The 26,903-nt window shown below is 36.7% G+C and overlaps 1 protein-coding gene across 2 annotated transcripts in view; it reads left to right on the top strand.

Annotated features, from left to right (window-relative positions):
• The window catches only part of LOC110448350, a 106,220-nt gene that overhangs the window by 59,611 nt on the left and 19,706 nt on the right, over positions 1 to 26,903 (top strand). The window contains exons 3-4 of one of the 2 annotated variants that reach the window (XM_021494533.1): positions 23,567 to 23,667; positions 24,000 to 24,110. In XM_021494533.1, the coding sequence (XP_021350208.1) occupies positions 23,567 to 23,667; positions 24,000 to 24,110 (212 nt within the window). The remainder of the gene's footprint in view (positions 1 to 23,566; positions 23,668 to 23,999; positions 24,111 to 26,903) is intronic. The other variant, XM_021494534.1, reaches the window with a different exon arrangement.

The following is a 26,903-nucleotide window of genomic DNA, read 5'->3' on the forward strand; positions in this document are numbered from 1 at the left end:
AACCATATTATACCCAACCCATGCTTTGCATCCTATTAATAGCTATAGTCATTTTAGGACATGCCAGGTTTTGGTGGTAGAGGAAAGCCAGAGTGCCTGGAAAAAAGCACCAATCTGTGGCCAGTACCTGGTGACTGCCAAATGAAGGCCTCGATCCCGAGACCCAGTGGTGGAGGGCAAGTGATCGATCGTACACATACACGGTCAGATGCCTTAACCACCTTGTCACCGGTCAGATGCCTTAACCACCTTGTCACCGGTCAGATGCCTTCACCACCTTGTTACCGGTCAGATGCCTTAACCACCTTGTCACCGGTCAGATGCCTTCACCACCTTGTCACTGGTCAGATGCCTTAACCACCTTGTCACCGATCAGATGCCTTAACCACCTTGTCACCGGTCAGATGCCTTCACCACCTTGTCACCGGTCAGATGCCTTAACCACCTTGTCACCGGTCAGATGCCTTCACCACCTTGTCACTGGTCAGATGCCTTAACCACCTTGTCACCGGTCAGATGCCTTCACCACCTTGTCACCGGTCAGATGCCTTAACCACCTTGTCACCGGTCAGATGCCTTCACCACCTTGTCACCGGTCAGATGCCTTAACCACCTTGTCACCGGTCAGATGCCTTCACCACCTTGTCACCGGTCAGATGCCTTAACCACCTTGTCACCGGTCAGATGCCTTAACCACCTTGTCACCGGTCAGATGCCTTAACCACCTTGTCACCGGTCAGATGCCTTAACCACCTTGTCACCGGTCAGATGCCTTAACCACCTTGTCACCGGTCAGATGCCTTAACCACCTTGTCACCGCGCCTGATCGTCCTCCACGACGTATGATTTGAGGCCTAATATAGGAAAAGGGGCAGATATTCAAAGACTTCATTACACAATGATTGCCTTTATTTTTATTTTATATATACTGGGCTCTTTTGATACATTTTTTACTGTATTTTATATATTGTATGTAAGACCAAGTGAACTATTCAGGCTCCTAGGCCTCGATCTTGTTACAAACACCTTCAGCTGTCACCAGGATTTTCTTTATTTTATCTTCTAATCATTTCGATCTGTTTCCCATTTTGACCTTCTTGAAAATCTATTGTTACAACCATCTTTGGAGCGGCCAACACTGCTACCTGTTGTAGAGATTCTCTGTGAGATAAACATACTCTCGGGGCTTTGTCGTGGTTAATGTGACGACCCCACATGTTCCCGAGGCTGTCCAGACCCGGCTCACAACATCCAACAGCCATTGCCACCGGCTGGATTTGTCTGCCAGCCTTTAAATCAAAAGAGTATTACTTTTCTATCAGCTTTTCAATTAATTACACCTAATTACCTTCAAGATGGAAGTAATCGCACGGACATGTGCCAGGAACGTAAGCTTCTGATTGAGTCAGATCAAATTCGTTTTTTACGATCGTCCTGCTGTGTGTATTTTAGCGCACAAAAAGAAAAAAACTAAAATTTGTTATGTTGATTTTTGCCGCATACTTTGGCACTGTACCCAGCACATCAGTGAGATTGGCTCAATTGAGTGGTTTTTGGTTTGTTTTTAATTAGGTGTTTTTACAGAGAATTGTGGGTATGAGTATAGTAAATTTCACTGACAGTACGTCATCGCAAAACCTTTGTAATTCATGTATCTTGTTCATCTCCCATCCAACAATATCTCTCCTCGCTACATCAGCCATATATGACAGCCCTCTAGATGTTAATACACGATTTGGGTGGCTGTACAATATGGTTTTCTCAGTCATTGTAATTGAACGGGAAGATATGATTCCTGTGTACAAACTTTGTTGTGATGAAATCAAACCTTGAAGTAAGAAATAAGCTCATGCTTATTGTATAAACAGAAATTTTTTAAATGAAATTTTATTTTGTGAAAACCATTATGTAGAAAAGAAAAAAAAAATCATAAATATGTGTAAGATTTGATTATTTTTTACGTAAAAAGGTTAAATGGTTTATAAGTTTCAGCGCATTGAAAAAGATAGTGCTTTAAGTAGCAAAGCTCACTCCTTTTCCTAACCAATAATGGACCACATTGATCTTGACGGTGTTGTCGAGTGACACCCTTCAATTACTACATGTATTTGGGACACGGATATTAGGCCGTTAGTATCGTAACGTGGCCCGCACCACCCTCGTTCCCTAAATCGGGAACTGACATTGTATAATGCCACACAGAATGCACAGCAGAAATGGCATACATTTTTCTTAGATTTTTAACTAGACCGTTTTTATTGAAAAATAATGTTTTAGGTAGTCAGTATTGTGAGGCATATAACCTCCAACGTTGTACACTGTCATCTTAAATGCATACCAGGGAAATTTATAAACTATATATTGAAAAATAATTTGTTTAAGTGCTTGTTTTAGTAAATTAAAGGAATGTGTTCTATTTAATATGCCAATGCTGTGGATTTTGGTGTCAAAACAGAACTTATATTGTCAGAAAGTGGAAAAAAGATTGCAAAATAGATATTTCGCTGTAATAAACATGACAAGCTAATTGATTTGGTATTTTAAGTTTAAATGCTGGAGGATAATTTATTGTGGTAAAGACTTACAGGATTAACCTGCATTGATTTTGAGACTAGACGCTTTCCTTAGCTTTAAGGATGTATCTATCATACTGTAATATTCATCTCCTTTCTTAAAGAGGTCAACACCAAAGAAATTCTATAAAAAGTATAATCACTTTACCCAGGTTGATCAATTTTTGATGAATTTGAAAGAAACATGGTTAAAAAAAAAGACAAATTGAAAACGATCAAGTAATTCTTAATTATTTAAGCATTGCTTGTTGCTAAAACTGTTAAGGGACGTAACTCTAAAACATTTTTTTCAAATATAATGTATAGTGAATGTAGCATGTATCCTTAAGTCAGATAATTAACACAAACCACATGTATTACCACGGCATGTAGCATGTTTCCTTAAGGGAGATAACTCAATAAATAATTACATATATTAACTTTACATTACCAGATGTCCTTAAGGGAGATAATTAACGCCAACACAATGTATAGGTAGGTAAGGTAGTATATATGTCATTCTCTTAAAACAAACCACAGACATAATGTTTAAGTTAGTGTCCAAAAGGGAACACAAATCAAGTAAATATTACAGTAGCGTGTCCTGAAGAAAATAACTCTAAACCAAAGAACATATCATACTTTTTAAGGGAGGTAACTCTGATTAGAGAGCATTTCCTCAAGGAAGATTACTCTAGCACAGATCACAGGTATCATGTGTACGGATAAATAATGGATTTATCCGTACATAAACATAAACCAGGCTATGACATCTTGTTGTAGATTATGATGTTTTATTTTTTTTCACAGTCAAAGGACTATATGTACATGTATGGTTTGGGCCTGTTTTGGCCCCCAAATGCATCAAAATTCAAAACCTTTAAATGAACTTTGAAATGACTGTTTCTTTAATTTTGAATACTTCCTAAATACTATTATGAAAATATTTATTCATATTTCTAATTATTGTTGCCATGGTAACAAGTTCAAATTTGCATAAATTAGAAAAAAATGATTATTCAGTGAATATTGGGATATTTTGCATAGTTTTTCTCCTAGAAACTAGAGAGCGCATGCTTGAACAAACTTAATATCAAAGGATAATGTGTAGGCACCTGTAATACATCTTTAGGAGAAATATAAAGTTTGTTCAAGAGTGCGCTCTATGGTAGCTAAGAGAAAAACTAGGTGAAAACCTGTCAAAATTGACTGAATAATCAAATTTCAATAATTTATGCAAATATGACCTGGTTACCTTGGCAGCCAAAATTGAAAACACAAATAAATATTTACATAGTAGTACTTAGGAAGTATTCAAAATTAAAGAAACATTCGTTTGAAAGTTCTATTCCAAACCATACATATTCCTTTCCAACCTTCGCCCATGAAATCAAGTTTTGCTCCATGTTAATTTTGCCCCTCACATTTAATTACTAATGTATATAATGCTGTTTACTTATATTCGCAATGGGTCCGCAGTGGTTAAGGCGTCCACCATTCTGCTACCACTAGCCTTCCACCACTGGGTCGTGGGTTCGAGACCTACGTGGGGCAGTTGCTAGGTATTGGCCGTAGGTCGATGGTTTTTCTCCGGGAACTCCGGCTTTCCTCCACCACCAAAACCTGGCACATCCTTAAATGACCATAGCTGTTAAAAGGACATAAAACACAAATAAACCAAACTTGTTTACTCGCTGTAATGATAAATTCGCCTTTATTACGGAGAGCGAAAATTAAATTGCAGCGAAAAAAATTCAGTATACAGTATTGTCTTTACTGTGACATCATAGTTACCGCCCCCTTATTGAACATAATGTAGGATAGAGTTTTCTTTTACACCAAAATGGATTGCTTCATTACATGAGATAGTTCTATTGTATACACTGACACAGATAAGAAAGGATTCCGTGCGTCTGTCATCCCAGTAAATATTGTCGTAGGATGCGGTTAAGGTCATGTACACATGCAGAGACAATGATATAAAGTTGATTAACAGGCTTTATTAGATCAATGCGATTCTACCAGAAAAGAAGTATGGGTTATATAGGACATTGAGAGAGGGTGTCAGTCGGAGACGGTATGGGGTAGACATCTGAAGGGTATTCCTTTTCATTAACTGTCGGGAGGGGGACTGGCTCTTAGGACAAGCTTTGATGTATAGCACAGAAGCCGGTGCCCGCATTCACACTAGGACTATGGTCAAGCTGTCTTAAGCGACTAATGTTGTGTAAATGAACATGACACTCGGGCATTGTTAGGCCGTTCTTTCTCATCAAGCGAGACTTGGTGCCAAGGAATGAAATATGTCATAATAAAGCTGGTCTCCTAGGCTGGGAGGATCTGTGTCACCTCGGAGAGAAGTCAATTTCGTCTGCAGTAATTCTCACACTCCTTCTAGTAAAATTAAATGACTTGTCCAAAAACTGATATTTTGGACCACACTTTTCGCCTGTAAATCATTCGCCTCGTGCGACGTTTGTGTCGGTAGTTATTCATGAGACTGTTAAGTTTTTAATTGTGTGGTTACTAGTATGGAAGCGCATCTTGTGTTAAATGCACATGGTGATCAAATTATCACAAAAGTGCTACTCAATCACATGATTTATGGGTGCGTCTTCCTTTCCTTGCACCTCCTCCCATGCCTGTACAGATTTGGCAGCAATAAAACAAGGTTTTACTGGCATAGCTCCGCAACGAGTCTCAGATACGCAATGATCCTAGCCTTGCCGACATTTCACGAATTCAAATTCTATTTTTACAACGTAAAGGTTTTCAAAAACAGTCTGACAACATAAAGGCACAATTTTTTATTTTAAGTTTGTGTTTAATCGGTAACTCTGATTTTGTTGTAAATTTTTATTTCAGTTCATAAAATATAACATCGTTATTTGTGCCGAGTTAAGTCAGTAACCTTGCATTACATGACACAGAGCCACGACATGTTGTGATGTCATAATGTCATAATTCACAACAATAAAAACTTTAACAGTGTTTATATAATATATGTATGAGGTGCTAATTTTATATCAATTTTTATGTTAATCTAAAACAACAGTTTTAACTCCAAAATAAAAACCGTCATGTGAAGTTCACTTTAACCCTTTTACCACTGTAGACCATAATTGACTAATCCAGATCAATGCATGGTAGAGTCTACTAAAGTTACCCAAGGAGTGAAAGGGTTAATAATAACAAGGTTCAGGGTTAATTAGATGAAAAATACAAATATACTGATTTCGGAATTACTGGTGTTCAGGTGAAAATATTCGTCGAATACTGTGATGACAATGGAAATATATACGGACATCGATCGCGTACATATATATATATATATATACTGTGATGACAATGGAGATATATACGGACATCGCGTACATACTGTGATGACAATGGAAATATATACGGACATCGCGTACATACTGTGATGACAATGGAAATATGTACGGACATCGCGTATATACTGTGATGACAATGGAAATATATACGGACATCGCGTACATTGCCCCTATATATTAAAGCCTGAAAGACAAGAAAACAATTTTCCATTTGCTTGGTTTGTGGTACACTTAGAGGTTTTCTTTTCATTTCTGTCATCATTCTGCAGGGTATTTTTCATCTTTGTACACTGAAAGACTTTTGATAAAGGGGCCTAACTCTTCAAAGTCTCAAGGTTTTAGGTAGCAAACCACTTAGTTATTTAGTAATTTGATTATGTAGTGGCAGTACGTTATACATTTGTATGTATAAAGTTTTATCCAGAGAATTGTCAACTGCAGTATGCAGGGACATAAACACTGGAAGGCTTGCATCCTTGCAAGCAGATGTTAAACGTATCCAGAAACTTGAGGAGTTTGGCTGATCCTAAAACTTTCTTCTTGAGAAGTGGAAGGAACAGAAGTGCTTCGGGGGAATTAGTTGAAGAGGAAGGGAGGATTCTGAAATCCCCGTGGATCTGCCAACGTGCTTCTCTTCTTGTCATCACTACAGGTTACAGATTGTGATCATAGTAGGCCTAGGCTTGTAATCAGAACTTCGGCTTTACTTTTGTTTCGCGTTCATTACAGCTTGTTAGAGGGCCCTGTGGATGCTGCACACACCCGCCGGCAAATCTCCATTTTAATTTGTTAAACGTGTGCAGCCTTGTCACGTCAAAGCAACAATTAAAAAATAATTTGCAAAGAGTCTTTTAGAGACAAATTTATGGTTTGTAAACAATACATTATAGAATTTATTATGTCTCAATCTTTAGGTGGATCAGTACAGTTTGAGTGATAGCAGTTCCCCGCGGGTTAGAGTCCACAGGGTTGAGTAAAAAGAAATGAACTTTATATTTAGCAATCAGGATGCTATCACCCTCTTGTGGTCAGGAAATGTTTATATGTGAAGCGCCGCGCTTTAAATCTTATAACCTAACCTGTTGCCGTGGGCAGCAGGGGTCACTAGGGAACACATCACGCGGTGCCCTGTATAAAAATTATCACTCTCAAGGTTCTATTTGCATGCGACAAGGCAATCAAACGCCACTAAGTCATACAAACCTGCAGAATCATTTTATTTTAAAATACAAGACTCCAAGTATAATCATCTTTTATAACATTTTTTTGAGCAGCCTTAAAAGGCAGTTTTTCGCAAAATTATTATATAAAGGATCTGTTTTAAATCCTAACACGTTAAAAATCAATATCTAAATCTTGGTAAAATATTATTCTATCCATTCAGATGTTGAGAATTTGGGTCAAGGCCGTGTGCAGCTAACACAGTTAATATTGTGCTTGCCATATACATACATTTGTCAATTGACTCTGCTGAGTCTGACTCGGGATGGCAATAATTACAGAAGAAAAACTGTCGTTATTATGTTTCTTGTTTATTTAGCACGAACCTCTATCATTGGAGACATTTTTCAGGATCCTATTTCAAAAAACAAAAAGAAACGTCTTTATAGTGTATTTGTCTTTGAAAATTTACTGTGATAGATGACAACAAAGAAGCTAGGCTACATTATATAAAATGGACTTTGTACCCACACTTTATAAAAGTTGTCAAACTTTTTGTCTTTTCAGGCTTTTTTTTTTTTTATTTCCTAGTGATTATTATCGGGAGAACTGGAGTTACTTCTGTTGCAATATTTTAATCATTCATTTGTATGAAATAGTAGGACTTACATGTACGTCAGGTCTGTCAGTTTTATTTCAAGCCTGCACTAAATCGTAATGCAGGAGGAGACTTAAGTTTTTTTTGGCCAAAGAACAATTTTCCCCAAATGTCATCTTTGATAACTAACATATTGCTATCAATTTCTAGATTATCAAAATGATCATCATCATTAATGTTCAAGTCAGGGAAGGTTAAAACTTTTTGTTCACAAACTTTTTCGTAAAACGGTCAAGAGAACATTTATAACATTTGTCTGGATTAAAAAAAAAATGCACTTAAATAATTAAATCATTTAGCAATTAGGTTTAACACGTAGCATAGGACAAACCGATCATCATTTATTTATCTTATTCAAATGGGTATATTCCTCGTAGGCCAATTAAAATTCCTTTCTCGTTTTACATTGTAACTACTTAAATACCAATACCCTCTGGGTACTCTTACATTCGAATAAAACGTTTGCGGAAAATAATTCTCTCGTAATATTCTCTGCTGTTTGAGTATACTATAGATCAAGGTATGTCAGTTTGATGCAGTGTCTATGAAGAGTTCTAAGACCTTCTCAACTTGCGACATAAAATGAACAGAAAAGGTCGATAGGGAAAGATGTGTGTATTTATGGGTGGAACTATTGAAGATCTGATAGTCCCCGTACATTTGATGTTTATACAGCAACACAACCCAGTGTGCCAACCCAGCTCAGTAGAATCAAATAAAACAAGATGAAAGTGAATCGGTAATGGAGAAAAATGTATAAATATTTAATACAGAAAAGGTTTCTGTATTTCCGAATGCGTTGGGACTGGTGGCCTGACAGTGCCTATGTATAGTTTCATGTTAACTGTTGGCGGAGGCTGAAACACACAGAAACCGTTATTCCTCATCATATATTTACATGTTCGTATCATTTTTCATGGATGAATAAATTGGGTTGTATATTTTGGAAAGGCTTAAATATGAATAATGCTGGCTTTGATTAGGCTATATATATATGTCATGCTTGTGAGCCAGAACGGTCTGTTATGCCTGAGTTAAGTATTTTTCATGGTGATTTGTTTATAAAGGAGGGGTTAATTGATTCTGTGATCACACATTTTTTATTGATTTGTCCGATTAGATTGTTTTTTTCTTTCACTTGTCTGAAGGTATATGAAGCAATTAAAGAAGTGAGTTTTAAATAAAAAAATAAATTGACTGACATCAAAGAATTGAAATTCTTCAACATTAACGATAAATTGTAAGGAGAATAGACACATCCTTCTTACACCTGAATTAATGACATTTGTCACTTAATTATTATCGTCATTTAAGGCTGGAAGATAAGATGGGACAATATCTTGATTTTATTTCCAAACTATTTAATCCCCATAAGTGCCCTCAATAATTTTTTCCAGGAAGTCTATCTAGCTTAGAAAATGTTTATACAATGTACTGTTATAATTGTATGCTTTGAAGTCCATCAAAGGAGTATTCTTTTCATTCATCCAGTAACCTTTAGTTCTCTGAGCACCCTATCGTTCCCCAGGTAACCTTTAGTACTCTGAGCAACCTATCTTTCCCCAGGTAACCTTTAGTTCTCTCAGCAACCTATCGTTCCCCAGGCAACCTTTAGTTCTCTGAGCTCCCTATCGTTCCCCAGGTAGCCTTTAGTTCTCTGAGCTCCCTATCGTTCCCCAGGTAGCCTTTAGTTCTCTGAGAAACCTATAGTTCCCCAGGTAACCTTTAGTACTCTGAGCAACCTATCTTTCCCCAGGTAACCTGTAGTTCTCTGAGCAACCGATCGTTCCCCAGGTAACCTTTATTTCTCTGAGCAACCTATCGTTCCCCAGGCAACCTTTAGTTCTCTGAGCAACCTATAGTTCCCCAGGTAACCTTAAGTTTTCACAGAAATCACTTTACACAATCTTTAATAATTAGGGGAACCCATTCCCTAAGTAATCAGTTTAATGTATCAAATCTTGTTAATTCAAGTGACATGATTTCAACTGTATGAATTATAAAAAATCTTTTTTAAAAAAATAATTAATTGACTTAGAATTTTGATCTGATAAGTAGAAATCATTATCACTTTCTCTTTTTTGCTATGAGTATGTAGGTTATCAGAACATCAAATCAAATTTATTAAAAATAGGAAATATTATATAGGAAAATAATGCATAATTTACGCAGACCCAGTGATTATCGGGGATGAAAGGGTTTTAAATTGATGATATTGAACAGCATTAGTCATTCTTAATTGGGCGATATCCAAACATGTAAATTTCTTAAAATTTTCCTTTAATGAACCATTAAATCAATGTTGCTGTTAGTTTTGTCTCCACTGTTTGAACTGATGCGACAAATTGGATGTGATCCCAGTATATGGATGTTTAGCTGTGTGTGTGTGTGTCATAGGTATTTGCGTTAAAACTCCCGGAAATACGTTAAATCTGTCTAAAGAGACACATAACCTAGTCACACTCTGTATTTCAAACAGGCAGCGTAATTAAAATCCCCGAAAGGCCTCACATGTACGTGGCCCTGATCACTGACGTGTAGCCCGTCATATTGTATGTTGACGGAAGATGACATAATGACTGCGATTGATGAAACAAATTATGTGTTTTTCTGACGATTTTATTTGTTTTGATTATCAGGCACCTACAGCGATATGGCAAAGATGGCCACCTCTGGTTACGGATGGGTGGCTCGCTTCTCTTAGATCCCTGATTGGGGTGGCTCAGTACATCACTCACCGTTGTCTTTGAACTGGCCAGTTTACGCAAAACAAGGCTTACAATACATAGCTATATGGGAAGTCATTGGATTAATGAAATTTATTAGAGATAGTCATCAGGTTCCTGTATACAGGATAGCTACTAAAGCCGTCCCAATCGCGACATATTATAGCGAATCTTTTCAAGAAGTGAAGTTACGCATGATTGGTCAAGTGCGAGGTTACAAAGCTGGACTAATTATCAAATCAATACCAGACACTTTCCTTACTTCCTGTTTGGCATCAATCAAAAGGAAGGGAGACGACTCAGTGGCCAGTCATTAGATGAGCTCTGACCGGTTTACTTGGCGTTCAGATGAAGTACATATATTTAGATGATCTTTAATATTTTGTTGCTGATTATATCAGGGCAAAAGTTCAATATTTGTAGAATATTTTTGAGTTTTCATATGGAACTGTTAAGCTTTTTGTTACTGTATCGGTATTGCAAATGGGTAGTTTTAAGGGACTTCTCGTTCCTTAAAAAGATGTTTTCTCTTTCACTGCAGAAAGATTTGGTCGCAGAAGTGGCAAAACTTGTCAGAAGCCAATCAAAGAACTACTTTGATTGTCACATTCAACCAGACCAAAGTATATTTTCAGGTAGATTAAACAGAAAGATATCAACAGAGACTATATGAGTCTAATAAGGAACTGATATATTGTTTTTCTCTTTGTTACCTGTGCCTGCTTTCATGTCCTTTGGTAATAAAAAAAAATTCAGTTGTTCATACGGTGTTGAAAGTGACTCCGGACTTGGCAGCCATGTCGTTGGACCTGTTTGGAAGGGACGCGGCATGCAGGCCACTCTGTTTTAGCGACCTGATAGGCTATCAGACAACACAGAAAGTGAATTAGCAACTTAGCCCCAAGCTAATCAGCGTTTGTCTGCTTTATGTACAGGATCACATCTATATTACCAATCTACAATTCACGAAACATTCTAAAATCTGAGGCAATATTCCGGAGCAAAACTGATGCATGCTAGGAGCATAAAAATCTCCATCTTACAGATGTGTGGGCTAGTCTGAGTTGACTGGGTGACTGGTTAGTTTTAAAACTCGGTGGCTACAATCACATTTTCAAAGCCAGTCTTTTACTGTTTTGGCATCTTTAAGATTTATTTTGTCATTCCAAATAATGACAGAAAGAAGAATTAATTCTTTTTTCATCCATTTATCTGTCATGCCCAGCATAGTTGTCCATTCATCTGTCCATCCTTCAAAATTGATATCCATGATTTAACTTTTATTCCACTTTGCCTATTGGTATTCAAATTTCGAATACTTGTGCTTGTTGTAAATTAATTTTAGACACAGTACTGCAGATTATTTGAAGGGTAATTAAAGGTTAATAGTTTCAAAAAATTGAGTTTTAAATCTGAGATATTCATTTATATTATGTATACTGTAAGCTGACAGTGCTATTTTGTTAATGTCCACTCGGGATTGTTAGAGATGTTTGTCGTTAGATCAAATCTCTGTCATCAGTTGAACCTACACAGCCAATGAAATCACTTAACTAAATTAATAAGTTTACAACATCCCTACATGGAAATTTGTTTTGGAAATCAAATATTTGGCAGCTTTAGTTATCATTTGGAGTAAGTTTCTCCATCGATAGAGGGTTTTCATTTGATTACTTTCCTAAGAAATTGACTTTTAATGAATTTCATGACTGGAGGCACGGTAACCCTATCCTCTATACATCTATTTGTTTGAGATAGTTTGTTTAACGTATTTGGTTTATAAAATTGCTTCAAAACATTTTTATGAATTATTTATCTGGATTCTGGATTAGACACAAATAGAAGAAATGTATTGGTGGTATTTCATGCCAGCACTTCATTCGTTGCACATGGAACTTTTCCTAACAAATATGAAACCTGCCTTAATGGAAACCTGTCTAAAAGGGACCCTCCCCTACAGATGTATCCATAAAAATTATCATTTGTGTTTTACTATATACATCACATGCATGGTCTCAATCCAACTGTTCGATCCTGATTTTCATCTTAACCAACCAATGAATACAGTTCAGACAATGACAAAGCATAACGAATAGACTCTCTTCAAACTGACACTCTCTACAAACTGACACTCTCTATAAACTGACACTCTCTATAAACTGGAACTCTCTACAAACTGGAACTCTCTACAAAATAGAACCATCTTCAAACTGGAACTCTGCAAACTGACCAGGGTCTGTGGACCAGGAGTGTCTGGTTTAGACAGAGAACACTCTAACAACCTGTCTATAAAGGCCACCTGACTTTAACAACCTTTATAAAATTACTGAAAATTGTCTTTTCTTTATACATACTTTATTACATTGATAACCTGCCAATGAGGACCACCTACCTATTAAACCTGGTTTTGCTTTCTACCTTTGGTGGCCCTTATAGACAGGTGTGACTGTAGCAAGTGAGATAGAACATTGCAACATCATGATTGGCCACGGCATACTTTGCCAACTTTTTAAAATTTCCATGGGGGAGATTCTCACACATGCACAGGAATTAAAAGCATAAATAAAATTAATGTATGTACACCATAGAGAAAAATTTACACTTTTAAATAGCATGTTTCAGATGAAATCATCAGATCTTAGAAAAAAATAGGAATAGTTTAGCAAATTCACTGGTTGAAAATGCTCAATTTTAGGGTCCAAAATCAGGAGTCTCCTTCCAAGCTAGGGACAGTACGGCAAGGATGCCTGCCACAGGCACCAGGCTAGCTAGCCTAGCAAAAACAAGATCTCAAACAAAGTTCTAGTTGTCTGTGGTTTTCAATGAAATACAACTTCAGTAAGTTATACAACTTCGACAGAACTGAAACGAGTTTGACATTTATGTTATTATCATATTTACTTTTCCATAAACAAAACAAAAAATAACTTTTGAAGAAAAAAAATGGACCAGTATCAAAGGAAAGTGATGCCATTTCTTTCACTTTTTATGACAAATAATTGTTACTTATGACATCACAGGGGTTGTTAATTTTCGTGAGGTTTCACGATATGCCTGGAGTGTATCACGATATATAGAACACAGAAGCTATCAATCGCAATACGTATCACAATACATTGTCAATGGAAAAGAGTAAGGTTTTTTTCTGACAAACGATGCCTTATTTCAGGAGAGCGTGTTGTCAAAACATTGTCAAACTGAATCATTGATGATGTAAGTTATACAGCGTTAGGACGTTTGTGATGATCATCAATTACAAATTTCAACAGATTGCCACCACTTACATGTACAATAGCCTGTTGAATGGTTATTTGTATATATCTGTTGGACTGTGTAGTAATGTATGGGGTTAAACACCCTTACAGATACGTATAAAAAAGTACTGCGATTCACCCATATCTCATTTTTATGTTGCGATACAGTATTCCTGTGTGTTGCAATATACAGGTTTTTCTTTATACTATAGCTGCCACCGTTGTTTCTCCAGAGTAATTTTGGCATTATAAAGGGGTTGGCAAAATTAATTGAGGAAATCTGTAAAGGAATTCTTAAGAGTATGGGAAAAAGGGACATTGAAATAACGAGGTGGCAGTAAACAAGGTTGCAAATGAAACGAGGGGCGTTTATCAATGTTTTACTGTATTTAATGGCCTTTTTGTGTTGTTACACATGTAACATAATTAAAATTCATTCTTTTTTCAATTTCAAAATTATTTTATTGACAATACATATATTATACAAACATATAAGTTAACATTAAAGAAGATGTTAGAACAGTATTGACAAAAGAATTAGACAACAGGCTATGCCTATATCAGTCTTCTTCTATTTCCGGTAGCTATGTACAACGCTTAAGTATATAAAATGTTGTAATTTGTTTTCCTCTCACACACATGCACACCCACACCCACACCAGCTTATGTATAATACTCATTCAAAATTCATTCTTTTGTGTTATTTTACTGTATGAATTCCAAATCACAAGATGAACAATTCTCTAATTATCTGGCTGAAGTTAAGGCCAGGATCAAATTTCAATGGAGAGTACTAAAGGTTGGTTTGAAATCACAGCTGATGACCTTGTCATACAATTTCATCATGACGATGGCATCCTCTATGGTACAACCACCTAGCACACTAAGTTAGAAACCTCTTGTTACATGTGATTTCAGCGTCGTATAATTGAACAGGATCTGAGGTATGTCACAGGTCATTTCAATGATGCCTGCAGCTAGATCATGGAATACTTTGTAAGATTAAGCCTCTTTAGATGTGATTGGCTGTACCACCAGTGGTAGGTAATATATATAGAATTAATAGTTTCCCAAGGATGACACTTCAACCTTAGATAATAAGATGGAATTTTAGAAATGATAGGCTATCCTAGCTTGAAGCTGAGACAGTCATAAACAGGTGAAAAATAATTTGAACATGGAATTTTAACGAATTGATACACGTATTACAAATGTATGACATTGACTTCTTCGTCTGAGAAAATCATTTCAGCAACATTGTAGATGACCATCCGTTATCAGCTTCATATTTCTTTTGTCTTTGAAAAACAATATTTCAGAAAAAGCTATGCTGATACCGTGAAGTGGAATTTTCAGAAATTATGTTACGATGAAGTTAAGATATTGAGCTTGCTTCATATTTGCGTCGTAAGTGCTCTTAATATGGAGTTCTGGCCAAGTCGATGATTTCTCCGTCAGAACCAAATGGAGCGGAAATTCAGCCATGATTTATTGTTTAATTGCCCGGCTTCATCCATCACTCCCGAGCTAGAGTTTCAGTGCCATTTTAAATCTATCAGGGGGTGGGATGTGTCTAACACAAGCCCTCCGCAATTGTCTCCATCTCAGTTTTCTTGAGTTGTGTAAATCTCGGAGACACGGTCCCGACGTAAATCTCATGGACTGAGTCGCTGTAAATCATGGGAAGGAGGCTGAAGGTAGCAGGTAAAGGATCGAGTGTCTAGCCACTTCAAATAAATCCCTTCACAGAGGCACCATTAGTTTGTAATGACGAGCAAATTTTCTATTTGTAGTCTTAACATCCAATTTTTAAAACAAAGGAAGGGGAAAAAACTAATAGAAAAGACTGGTAATAAAACAGATAATGCAATTTTTACCAGTATCATGTTTTAATAGTTATTATCCAGTATTATATAGGACTGGCGTGATTTATCTCTGACCTCGGTGACACTGGTTGAATGAAGTAGAATCGTATTAAAGACGCATCATGGTTTTATTAGGGGACAATTTCATGGTAAAACTGGCTTTTGTTTCAGGACATTGACGATAGATCAAATTGTAAAGTGTTGTTTATAGGGTATCGAAAACAGATTATAAAATGGACAAATTTATTGACGTTTGTGACGGACAAATGAAATATATATTACAACTTTCCGTCAGTAAATTCATTGATTGATTTTGTTTGCTTTAACTGATACTTTCAGCAAGTTTAACTCATTTAATATAACTCAAAGCAGCTGACCTACAAAAAGTACATTCAAAGCTGTGGTATCTGTAAATATCTGTCCTGGTCAAACCATTGTTAATGGTCAATGGTACTTGTAAATATCTGTCCTGGACAAACCATGGTTTAATGGTCAGTGGTACCTGTAAATATCTGTACTGGACAAACCATTGTTAATGGTCAATGGTGCCTGTAAATATCTGTCCTGGACAAACCATTGTAAATGGTCAATGGTACCTGTAAATGTCTGTCCTGGACAAACCATTGTTAATGGCCATTGGTACCGGTAAATATCTGTCCTGGACAAAACATTGTAAATGGTCAATGGTACCTGTAAATGTCTGTCCTGGACAAACCATTGTTAATGTTCAGTGGTACCTGTGAATATCTGTCCTGGACAAACCATTGTTTAACAGGACAAACCATTGTTAATGGTCAGTGGTACCGGTAAATATCTGTCCTGGACAAAACATTGTAAATGGTCAATGGGACCTGTAAATATCTGTCCTGGACAAACAATTGTTTAACAGGACAGACCATTGTTAATGGTAAGTGGTACCTGTAAATATCTGTCCTGGTCAAACCATTGTTAATGGTCAGTGGTACCTGTGAATATCTGACCTGGACAAACCATTGTTAATGGTCAATGGGACCTGTAAATATCTGTCCTGGACAAACAATTGTTTAACAGGACAGACCATTGTTAATTGTCAGTGGTACCTGTAAATATCTGTCCGGGACAAACCATTGTTAATGGTCAATGGTACCGGTAAATATCTGTCCTGGACAAAACATTGTAAATGGTCAATGGTACCTGTAAATATCTGTCCTGGACAAACCATTGTTTAACAGGACAGACCATTGTTAATGGTCAGTGGTACCTGTAAATATCTGTCCTGGTCAAACCATTGTTAATGGTCAGTGGTACCTTTAAATATCTGTCCTGGACAAACCATTGTTAATGGGCAATGGTACCTGTAAATATCTGTCCTGGACAAACCATTGTAAATGGTCAATGGTACCTGTAAATATCTGTCCTGGACAAACCATTGTTAATGGCCATTGGTACCGGTAAATATCTGTCCTGGACAAACCATTGTTAATGGTCAGCAGTATCTGTAAATATCTGTCCTGGACAAACCATTGTTAATGGTCAGTGGTATCTGTAAATATCTGTCCTGGACAAACCATGGTTTAATGGTCAGTGGTACCTGTAAATATCTGTCCTGGACAAACCATTGTTTAACAGGACAAACCATTGTTAATGGTCAGTGGTACCTGTAAATATCTGTCCTGGACAAACCATGGTTTAATGGTCAGTGGTACCTGTAAATATCTGTCCTGGTCAAACCATTGTTTAATGGTCAGTGGTACCTGTAAATTTCTGTCCTGGACAAACCATTGTTAATGGTCAGTGGTACCTGTAAATATCTTTCCTGGACAAACCATTGTTTATGGTCAGTGGTATCTGTAAATATCTGTCCTGGACAAACCATTGTTAATGGTCAGGGGTACCTGTAAATATCTGTCCTGGACAAACCATGGTTTAATGGTCAGTGGTACCTGTAAATATCTGTCCTGGTCAAACCATTGTTAATGGTCAGTGGTACCTGTAAATAACTGTCCTGGACAAACCATTGTTAATGGTCAGTGGAACCTGTAAATATCTGTCCTGGACAAACCATTGTTAATGGTCAGGGGTACCTGTAAATATCTGTCCTGGACAAACCATTGTTTATGGTCAGTGGTATCTGTAAATATCTGTCCTGGACAAACCATTGTTAATGGTCAGGGGTACCTGTAAATATCTGTCCTGGACAAACCATTGTTAATGGTCAATACTACCTGTAAATATCTGTCCTGGACAAACCATTGTTTAATGGTCAGTGGTACCTGTAAATATCTGTCCTGGTCAAACCATTGTTTAATGGTCAGTGGTCCCTGTAAATTTCTGTCCTGGACAAACCATTGTTAATGGTCAGTGGTCCCTGTAAATATCTGTCCTGGACAAACCATTGTTTATGGTCAGTGGTATCTGTAAATATCTGTCCTGGACAAACCATTGTTAATGGTCAGTGGTATCTGTAAATATCTGTCCTGGGTAAACCATTGTTAATGGTCAGTGGTACCTGTAAATATCTGTCCTGGACAAACCATTGTTAATGGTCAGAATATTAGTTAAGGATCCATGTACCACTGCAAAATACTGTAACTCCATTGGAATTTGTTTTTTTTCCAGCATGACTTTACCTTTGATAAATCTTGTCTTCAAAGGAATCCAAATTATTATCTTGCAGGACTTTTAAAAGAGAAAAAATGATAACAAAGATTAACTGAACAGAGCAAAAGAATTATCAAAATCAATGTTCTGAGTTTAAAATAATACAACGCGGCTGGACGGGGATTCAAACCCTGGACCTCAGATCATTATTCTTATAATCGCTCTAACCAACTGAGGTATGTGGCCGATGGATGTATCTAGGCCTAATTAGGTCGCACGACAGTTATCTTCAAAAAGAAATTAAGGGAAGGTTACTATATACATACACAAGAAAGAATTCCAGTGGAATACTGTAGTGTAGTGCCAGCGGTGGGACAGGGATTTTATAGGCTCTGTAGTAAAGATAGTGACCGATTTGTCTGAAGACAAATTACCATGATAACTTAAACAATTGTGTCATATTTTCCCAGAACACAAACGTTGAAGTTTTGATTTTTAAGATTGTTTGAAATATCACAGATTCAATATTTATGTAGATCAAGGATAACGTTTGTTCGGTTTTTGTTTTTTTCACCCTGAACATTGGACCGCTACTTATAATTCACATCACCATCCCACAACCGTACATATAATATTTAAATCTAAACTTGTGGAGAACATTGACATCTTAGTCTTGCCACAAAAAAACTTCTTCTTTACACGTCACTGGTAAAGATACAATCCATGTTATGATACATTTCTGATTCCTTTTGTATTAGAGCCGTATAGTTTTGACATAACCATCATAAACCATCTCTTTATAAGTTTCTCACTTATTTTTGGCAAATATGGATTGGTTTCTGCAAGCCTGGTGTCCTACAAACAAAATCAATACCCTTATCTAGACAGAAGATGTCTTAAATTTGTAGTTGTGACATAGAAAATTTAAATTTTATTGATTTTGTTGTGTAACACAGTGAAGTCAGCCATGCCTGTATAATGCACCTATGCAGTTTCAACGTATACAGTTGGTATATCATTATGCCTTCAATTGTCTAGCCAAATTGATTTTTGAAGGAGAGAAAAAACTGAAATTTTGAATCGATTTGTCATCTGATGTTAGCTGTATTGAAGTTTTGAATCCATACAAAATGTCGCCATTGTTTTGACAAACAGTCGGACTTGTATTACGGACTGGTTATGGAAGGAAGTATTAACCAGTTTTGTTTGTAATGTATTACTTAATCTGAAAATCGCAAATTATGTTTTATATATACCGGTAATATACATTTATTGGCTTCATGCCTTATCACAGGTGCTTGAAATCCGAGACTTATATTGGCGACATGGATATGAGAACATGTGACATTCTGTGCACAGAAGTTAAGAATTTATCCCCCGGCAAAAAAAAAATCAACAATAATAATGGATATGTAATGTGTAACTCATTTATGGTCGGAGATTTCTTGTTCCGCATTATTCATAAAAGTACAACATAAGATAATCTGCTGTGTCATAGTGGCTTTGTGTTATGACACCACCTGTTGCCTGGGACTGTCCTTAATTTAAATTGTGCTAACTACATACAGGTGCTTCATGTCAAGGATGAGTTTAGCACGCCTTTTTTTAACTGGGTTCACTGTGGAAAGATTTACATTGCATAACGTTTCTCAAGGGTGAACCTATGCCTGTGGAGACTTGATGAGATCACAGGTGTTTTTCAGACAGGGGTTACCTGTGGAACTGATTTAATGAAGTTTGTCAATGGTTACCTGTGGTGACACAATTCACAGATGTTTTGATAGGGGTTACCTGTGGTGACACAGTTCACAGATGTTTTGAAAGGGGTTACCTGTGGAACTGATTTAATGAAGTTTGTCAATGGTTACCTGTGGTGACACAGTTCACAGATGTTTTGATAGGGGTTACCTGTGGAACTCATTTAAAGAAGTTTGTCAATGGTTTCCTGTGGTGACAAAATTTACAGATGTTTCTCCGGGGTTACCTGTGTTGATGACTTTAAGATGTTTCTCATGGGTTTCCGATGGTGACCACTAACCTGTAACTCTTATTGTTGTTTATTAATTTTAGGTTTTTCTCTGGGATTAAGCCTATGTGGACAAAAAGGCTTTCAAAAAAAATCAATTACGAAAAAGTAGCAGTGTGATAGTACAAACTATTTAAGGTGACACGTTACCACACTCTGCCATTACTGTTTCCTTTCTAAAAGAGCTCCACGCTTTATCAAACCTGTAAGATATAATATTTTAATTCTATAGTCATTATATATCAATGATGTCACAATATTTCATACAAAAAAAATACATACATTAAATTGAATAAGCCTGAAATATTAGATATCGCTCAGTTAACAAACTCAAAGGGAGATAATTCTAACACATATTGCAAGGTTGCATACACCCTTAATACAAAATATTTGGAAGATTTTATAAATAATCTGGTATAACTAGCTGTGTATGTGCCCACTGATTGGACACATAGACTACAGGTGTGCCCAGGTGTACTTTTAACAGGTGAAGTGCTACCTACTGCATTATTCAGCAGAGACAACCAGGTTTCCACTTTCATTAGGAAATCCGTATGATCAGGATTTTATGGTCTTTCGGACATTAAACTCTGGTTAAATCCAGGTTTGATGCTGGATACATTATTTCATGGCTAATTGATAAATATGTACTGTAATACACAGTGGAATGAAATTATGGTACGACATATTAAATCTTTGTAAGACATACAGGCCATTACTAATAGTAGTATAGTACAACCATTAATCCTTAACACCTCTTCCTCAGTGTACAAGTCAATTGCCACAAACAGAGATGATCATACTGACGGGTTATTTGTATTAATGTAGCGGAACTGGACAGGGTAGATTGCCTGTGACTATAGGTAACTCATGATCAATTGATAGATATAGTGTCCGTCTTGATTTCGGAGGGTCCCGGGTTCAAACCCCGGGCTGGCTGTGAATTTTGCCTCTCCTGTTACACAGATGCCTGTGACCAACCCCTGTTTCATGTGCTGGGTGTACGCTTGGCAAGGGGATACCTGCAACTAGGTTGTAAGTAGTGCTGTCTTTTTGGGCAAAGGCTTTAAAAATGTAGCAGAACTTGACGGGGTCGATCTCTGACGACCAGGTAGCTCAGTTGGTAAGAGCGCCAGTTAGAGTTGGGAGATCCTGGGTTCAAATTCCTGTCTGGTCTTGCAACTTTCCTCTCCTGTTATACTTTAAAGAAGGAAAGAAAATAAAGGAATTAGATTTATCATTTTACATTTCAAGTAAACTAGCAACAACAACAAATTCCTGATTTTGGACAAATAGTTTGTTAGCACCCTTTCCTCTTCAGATCGTGTCTTGGGATAATCTGTTTTCCCATCCACACACAATACAGTTATTTACTGGGTGGATGTTCAACAGACCTAGCTGAAATTTGCCCAGAGGTACTGGGAACACATAAAGTATCTTATTGGGCCAGGCCGAATAAAAATTCTGGTTGATTGCACATCCAGACCCATTAAATAAATGTTTTATTTCTTAATTATTGTTTCTACATTATTCCAGAAAACAGGAGTTATATGCCATACATGTAGGGTAGGTGGAATGGGAAAATCAAGATGTTTTCCAAATGTGTGCCATTATATGTAAGGTGTGCAGAAAAATCCAGATGGACTCCAAAGTAATGCAATGAATGGGGAAATTGTTCTTAAAGTGTGCTAAATAGTCAAAGTTTGCAGGAGCAAGATAGAAATTCTGCACATTTGTATAGATTTAAGATTCTTCACAGTGTATTGGGAAATAAAAATTAAAAAAGGATACGATACAGTCTTGTGCAGGTGTCATAGATATGTATACAAACATGGCAGACAAAACAAACAGCCAATGAGAATGTATGATGGTGTAGCATATAGTTCTGTAGAAAGTAGTCGTGTCAGCCCAGAGGTAAATGTTTTAAATCCTTCCTACTGGAGCAGGTTCTTCTTTCCATTCACCAACCTCCCTCCATGTTTCTACTACCCTCATTCCTTCTGCCCACAAATCCTCCTTGTGTTAATCAACTTTAATCCTTCCCTCATTTGAATCTATATATATGTTAAAGTCAGTTAATTGTTTCACTTTTACAAATTTGTCCTTCCTTTCTCTTTCCCTCTGCTATCATTTCACCCTATTTTCTCCCTGTTTTTCTTTCCTTCTCTAATCTGTTTCCTGAATCTGCTCACATATCCTCTTTCTTTTAGGTTTTCCATTTATTTTTCCTTTCCTGTTTAATTCATTCATTTCTTTTTTCTATTTTCCTTTGTTTTTAACTTTTTTCCCATCTGTTATTCTTCTCTGATGTCATTTTACTCCTTCTTTCTCTTGTTTTGCTTTTTCTCCTTTCATCCCTTCCTTTTCATCTCTCTTCCTTTTCATCTCTCACTTATTAAACTGTTCCCATATATACAAATATTTTTGAGTAAACAAGAATAATGAAAATACTCCAAAATCACAATTTTCACATGGCACAGTATTAAACGAAATCGGAGCTATAATAAGCCGGGCACGGCTGGTGACCCTTGCCTAATACCTTGAGATGGTAGATAACCCATTGTGTTATGGGATACCCGTCCAACAATAGTCGTGGTCTTGTCTATCTGATGAAGTAGTGAGCGTGAACCTGATCAAGGCCTAGTTATGCAATCACGCCTTAAATTCAACCTTAACTTTAAGATAAGAAAAGACATTTTTAACATCTTGCGATAAAGTTATTTGTAGGAAAACACATTCAAAACAAAGCCTGCATGAGGCCCTCACACTATTTGTTTGGTTTTTATGCTGTTGTAAATATATAGATGGATACAAGTAGGTAACTCCAAAATTGAGTAGATAATGATAAATGCAGGTCTGTTACATGACTGTAGTTCATGTGTACTTTTAACACTGTTTTATTAAAGTTATTAAATTCTTTTGTTTAATTACATTATTATCAGCAAGAACAACATGGATGAATAATAAATGCAAATTTATTTCATGTGTACTTTTACTGTCTTATAGAATGTTATTAACTCTATCAAGTAATTTCATTATTATCTGTTTAAGTACAACATGGATGAACATACCAATTATCATCATCCTTAATTTTACGCTCGCATGGCTCCTAGATTCAGTTTAATTAAGATTTCAAAACGATTTTTTTATTTTCTAATTCATTTTTTTTGTAAATGTGTGCAGAACTATCAGTAGTTTTTCGTACATTGTCTTTGGCAATCATTTTAAATATTATTATTTTTTATTAAGTTTTATGTAAATATTTAAATTTTACCCTAGTTTGATGTTAAGCTACGGTAATGTACTAGATTGAGCGCATGTGTGTATTATATTTTTCTGTACAACTAACTATGACTTGAACCTTGACCTTTAACCTTTAACTTAATCATGATGTTGACCTGTTTTGCAGCTGTGCTTCCAGACCGTTATAACCTTGACACTCATCATCTGATAGGGCGGTCACACCTCTTCCCCGACCCCGGCTTCTCCGAGGGAGACAGCATCTTACAGGTACCTTAGATAATTTATGAATAAATACAGGTACCTTAACTTACGAATAATAACAGAAACCATAGCTACTTACAAACAGGTACCTAATCTGTTAGCTTAGTTGTGAATAATTACTCATATATCTCCTTATATTAGCTCACTTATAAAACAAATACAGGTTTCTTCATAATTTCTTACAAATAATTTTGTAATTTCTTATATCATCCCAGACAGCACATTCTTAAACAGATTCAAACAAGTTCTACTGGGATTCAATGTTAGAGTTAAAAACCAGTAGACGTTAATGTACTTTTTATTGTTTGTGTGAAAGTTCTTCAATATGTAAGATCTAGGTGGCCATATACATGTTTCAGGCCCTGTATGGCTTCCTGTTTGTCGTAACATGTGATGGCGAGGTCTTCTTCGCCTCCAGAACGGTGGAACAATACCTCGGCTTCCATCAGGTAAGTTACCTTAATTAGTCTGGACCAGGTGTAAAACTGTCTGTAACTCTGGCAGTGACCTAACAGGTTTTTCCCATGTTCAAGACCAAGTCTTTTATTTCTACAAGCTTTGCAAGTTATTGGATTAATTATAATTCATAGCATATGCACATAAAAATGATCTGATATATATACCTGTGAACATTTTCGAACATGTTTTATTTTTTCAGATAAAGTATATCTGCAAATTCAATATGACTCTGAATATTTTTAAACAAGTAATGTTTATTTGTTACAATATGAAAAACGTAAATTCACTAGTCAGGTGGCGAAAACAAAGTCACCGTCTTAAACCAGGTTGATCATGACTTATTACAGGATATAATGAACTAGCATTCTGTGGCAGTTAATCTATTGAACTGCAATAGATATGGGTGGGCTTATTACCAGACATGGGCTTATTACCAGGCATAAATGTTCTACTGAACTGCAATAGGTATGGGTGGGCTTATTACAGGTCATGGGCTTATCACCAGGCATATATGTTCTACGGAACTGCAATAGTTGGGGTTGGGCCCATGATATGGTTGGGCTTATTACCAGGCATGGGCTTATTACCAGGCATAAATGTTCTATTGAACTGCAATAGATATGGATGGGCTTATTACCAGGCATAACTGTTCTACTGAACTGCAATAGGTATGGGTGGGCTTATTACAAGTCATGGGCTTATTACCAGGCATATATGTTCTACGGAACTGCAATAGTTGGGGTTTGGCCCATGATATGGTTGGGCTTATTACCAGGCATGGGCTTATTTACAGTTAGTCTCCTATAACATTTCATTCAATTTTTCTCATTCCTTTGCATATATGTGAGAAGTGTCCAGGGTAAGAAAGGGGTGTAAGACATTTCCACCATATACCCCATCTCCCATGCGTGATGTCACAATAAGGAAAAAAAAAAAATGCGACCTAACGAAATCAATGCAGAAGTAATGACATTTTTTTATGTTTTTGGAGCTAATTCTGGTGACTGGTATAAGAGAAAAATATCCCTTCATATCCAGGGTTGTAGGATTATAATGAAAAATCCATCCTGGTGATTTTTAAATGAGTGCAAAGCCCACGGCCAGCCCCAGGTTTTTACCAATTTGAAAACCCCTAGAGTTGATTTTCTCTCTTTTATCCACGAAATAGTTTTATATTCTTTGATACCCTGTAGAGTAAACTACCAGCTTATGTCCTTGTATTCAGATTCCTTTTACAATATACATAAATTGGGGTGGGTGGGTATTAAATTAAGATATTAAAATGTGTAATAGATATTCTTTTATCTCATAATATTTATTTCAATCTGATAACATGGCTTTTTACATTGGGGTTTTATAAATAATGTAAAAGGTATAGAAAAAAATCTATATTAGAGGAAAAAATGTCTGATTCATATATATGAAAGCTGTCAGAGCAAATAATTCAGCTTTTTTATCCCTTTCTTCAGTTGTGTGCCTCACAGATTTTTTTTTGATTTTTTTTTTAGAAGTTCATTATTTTGTTTGATTGGTTCTTCGTAGGTAACTCATCCTGGAGACTCTATAAGAAACATTTTTTTACATTAGCATTGTATTAGTCCAGAATTGGAAAAAAAATCTAAAGACAATTCATGGGACTAATAACTCATAGTGATAGCCGTATAAATAAGCTTCATGGCCTCAGATAGTTCGCCTAAGTCACCTTTTTACAGACTGTTCAAGGAACATAACTGGGATTGAGACACAAGTTAAATTAGAGTTGCTGTGAGTTAGCTGGGGTTACCATGCTAGACGGGGATACATTGACGACACACCGAGCCGAGTCTGTCATGCCTAACCAAGTGTGTAGGTGTCGCGCAGAAATCACCTGATAATTCTCCTCCTTGACACAAATAAACTTCCGATGTGCCGCGATGGGACATGGATTTGAGAACTTGATGCTGGTCATAACTCGTCTTGGCTTCTCCGCAATGTGTAAACAGTGCAGAGTTTGAATAGAATTTCTCTGTGATCTCTTGCTGTAAAATTGGTAATGCTACCCATGCTACAACTTAAGGAGAAATTCAGCCCGTTTTTCTTCCGTCGTTTGAAAGGCTCGATCAACTCTATGTACATCTTTTGCCCATTCTGGTGTAATGACTTAACTAAATCCGTTCGGGGCCAGCTATTATCGTTGTCTTCTGCATATTTATGTCTAATTGGGGGTAAACAGCCCATTCTCCATTGGCATCCGTCTTTGTTCATGAGTTATAAAATGTTGGGGTTTTTTTTCCAAGCGAGAATCGGCCATTGATTTTTTAGTTAAGACTCGCAATTAATTAGCAGTATTAGGGACATTTGCCGTAGCATTTAAGACGAGATTATACTAAGCCCTCGTGGTGGCCTTAAATTTGCCAAAAAGCCGAGCTGGATCAGCGGGGAAATGACTGCCCCTCCGTACAGTGTCAATCTTGAGAGGACAACGCCGTTGACAATGATGTTGAATTGTGACGTCCAATATATCCCCACTTAACACTGATGCTTTCACTAGACCTAGTCGCCTGGAAACAGCATCAGTAGCGATTCTAGAGCCATCAAGGGCCTCTATAACGGAATCAACTAGGACACTAAGACGACCATCAAATGGAAATTGTATTTAATTAGTGCCTTTTAGATAATAGGCTCTGGCATAGCCTTTCTGCGGTCGATCTGACCCTTAAATTCTTTAACGCTTTAATTTTAAGAAAAACAGATTATCTCGAAGACATTTGCAAGACGATTTCACTAGCATTTAGTAGTCTGTT

The sequence above is a fragment of the Mizuhopecten yessoensis genome, unplaced genomic scaffold (assembly GCF_002113885.1).
Source record: "Mizuhopecten yessoensis strain PY_sf001 unplaced genomic scaffold, ASM211388v2 scaffold4017, whole genome shotgun sequence".
Classification (NCBI taxonomy): Eukaryota; Metazoa; Mollusca; class Bivalvia; order Pectinida; family Pectinidae; genus Mizuhopecten; species Mizuhopecten yessoensis.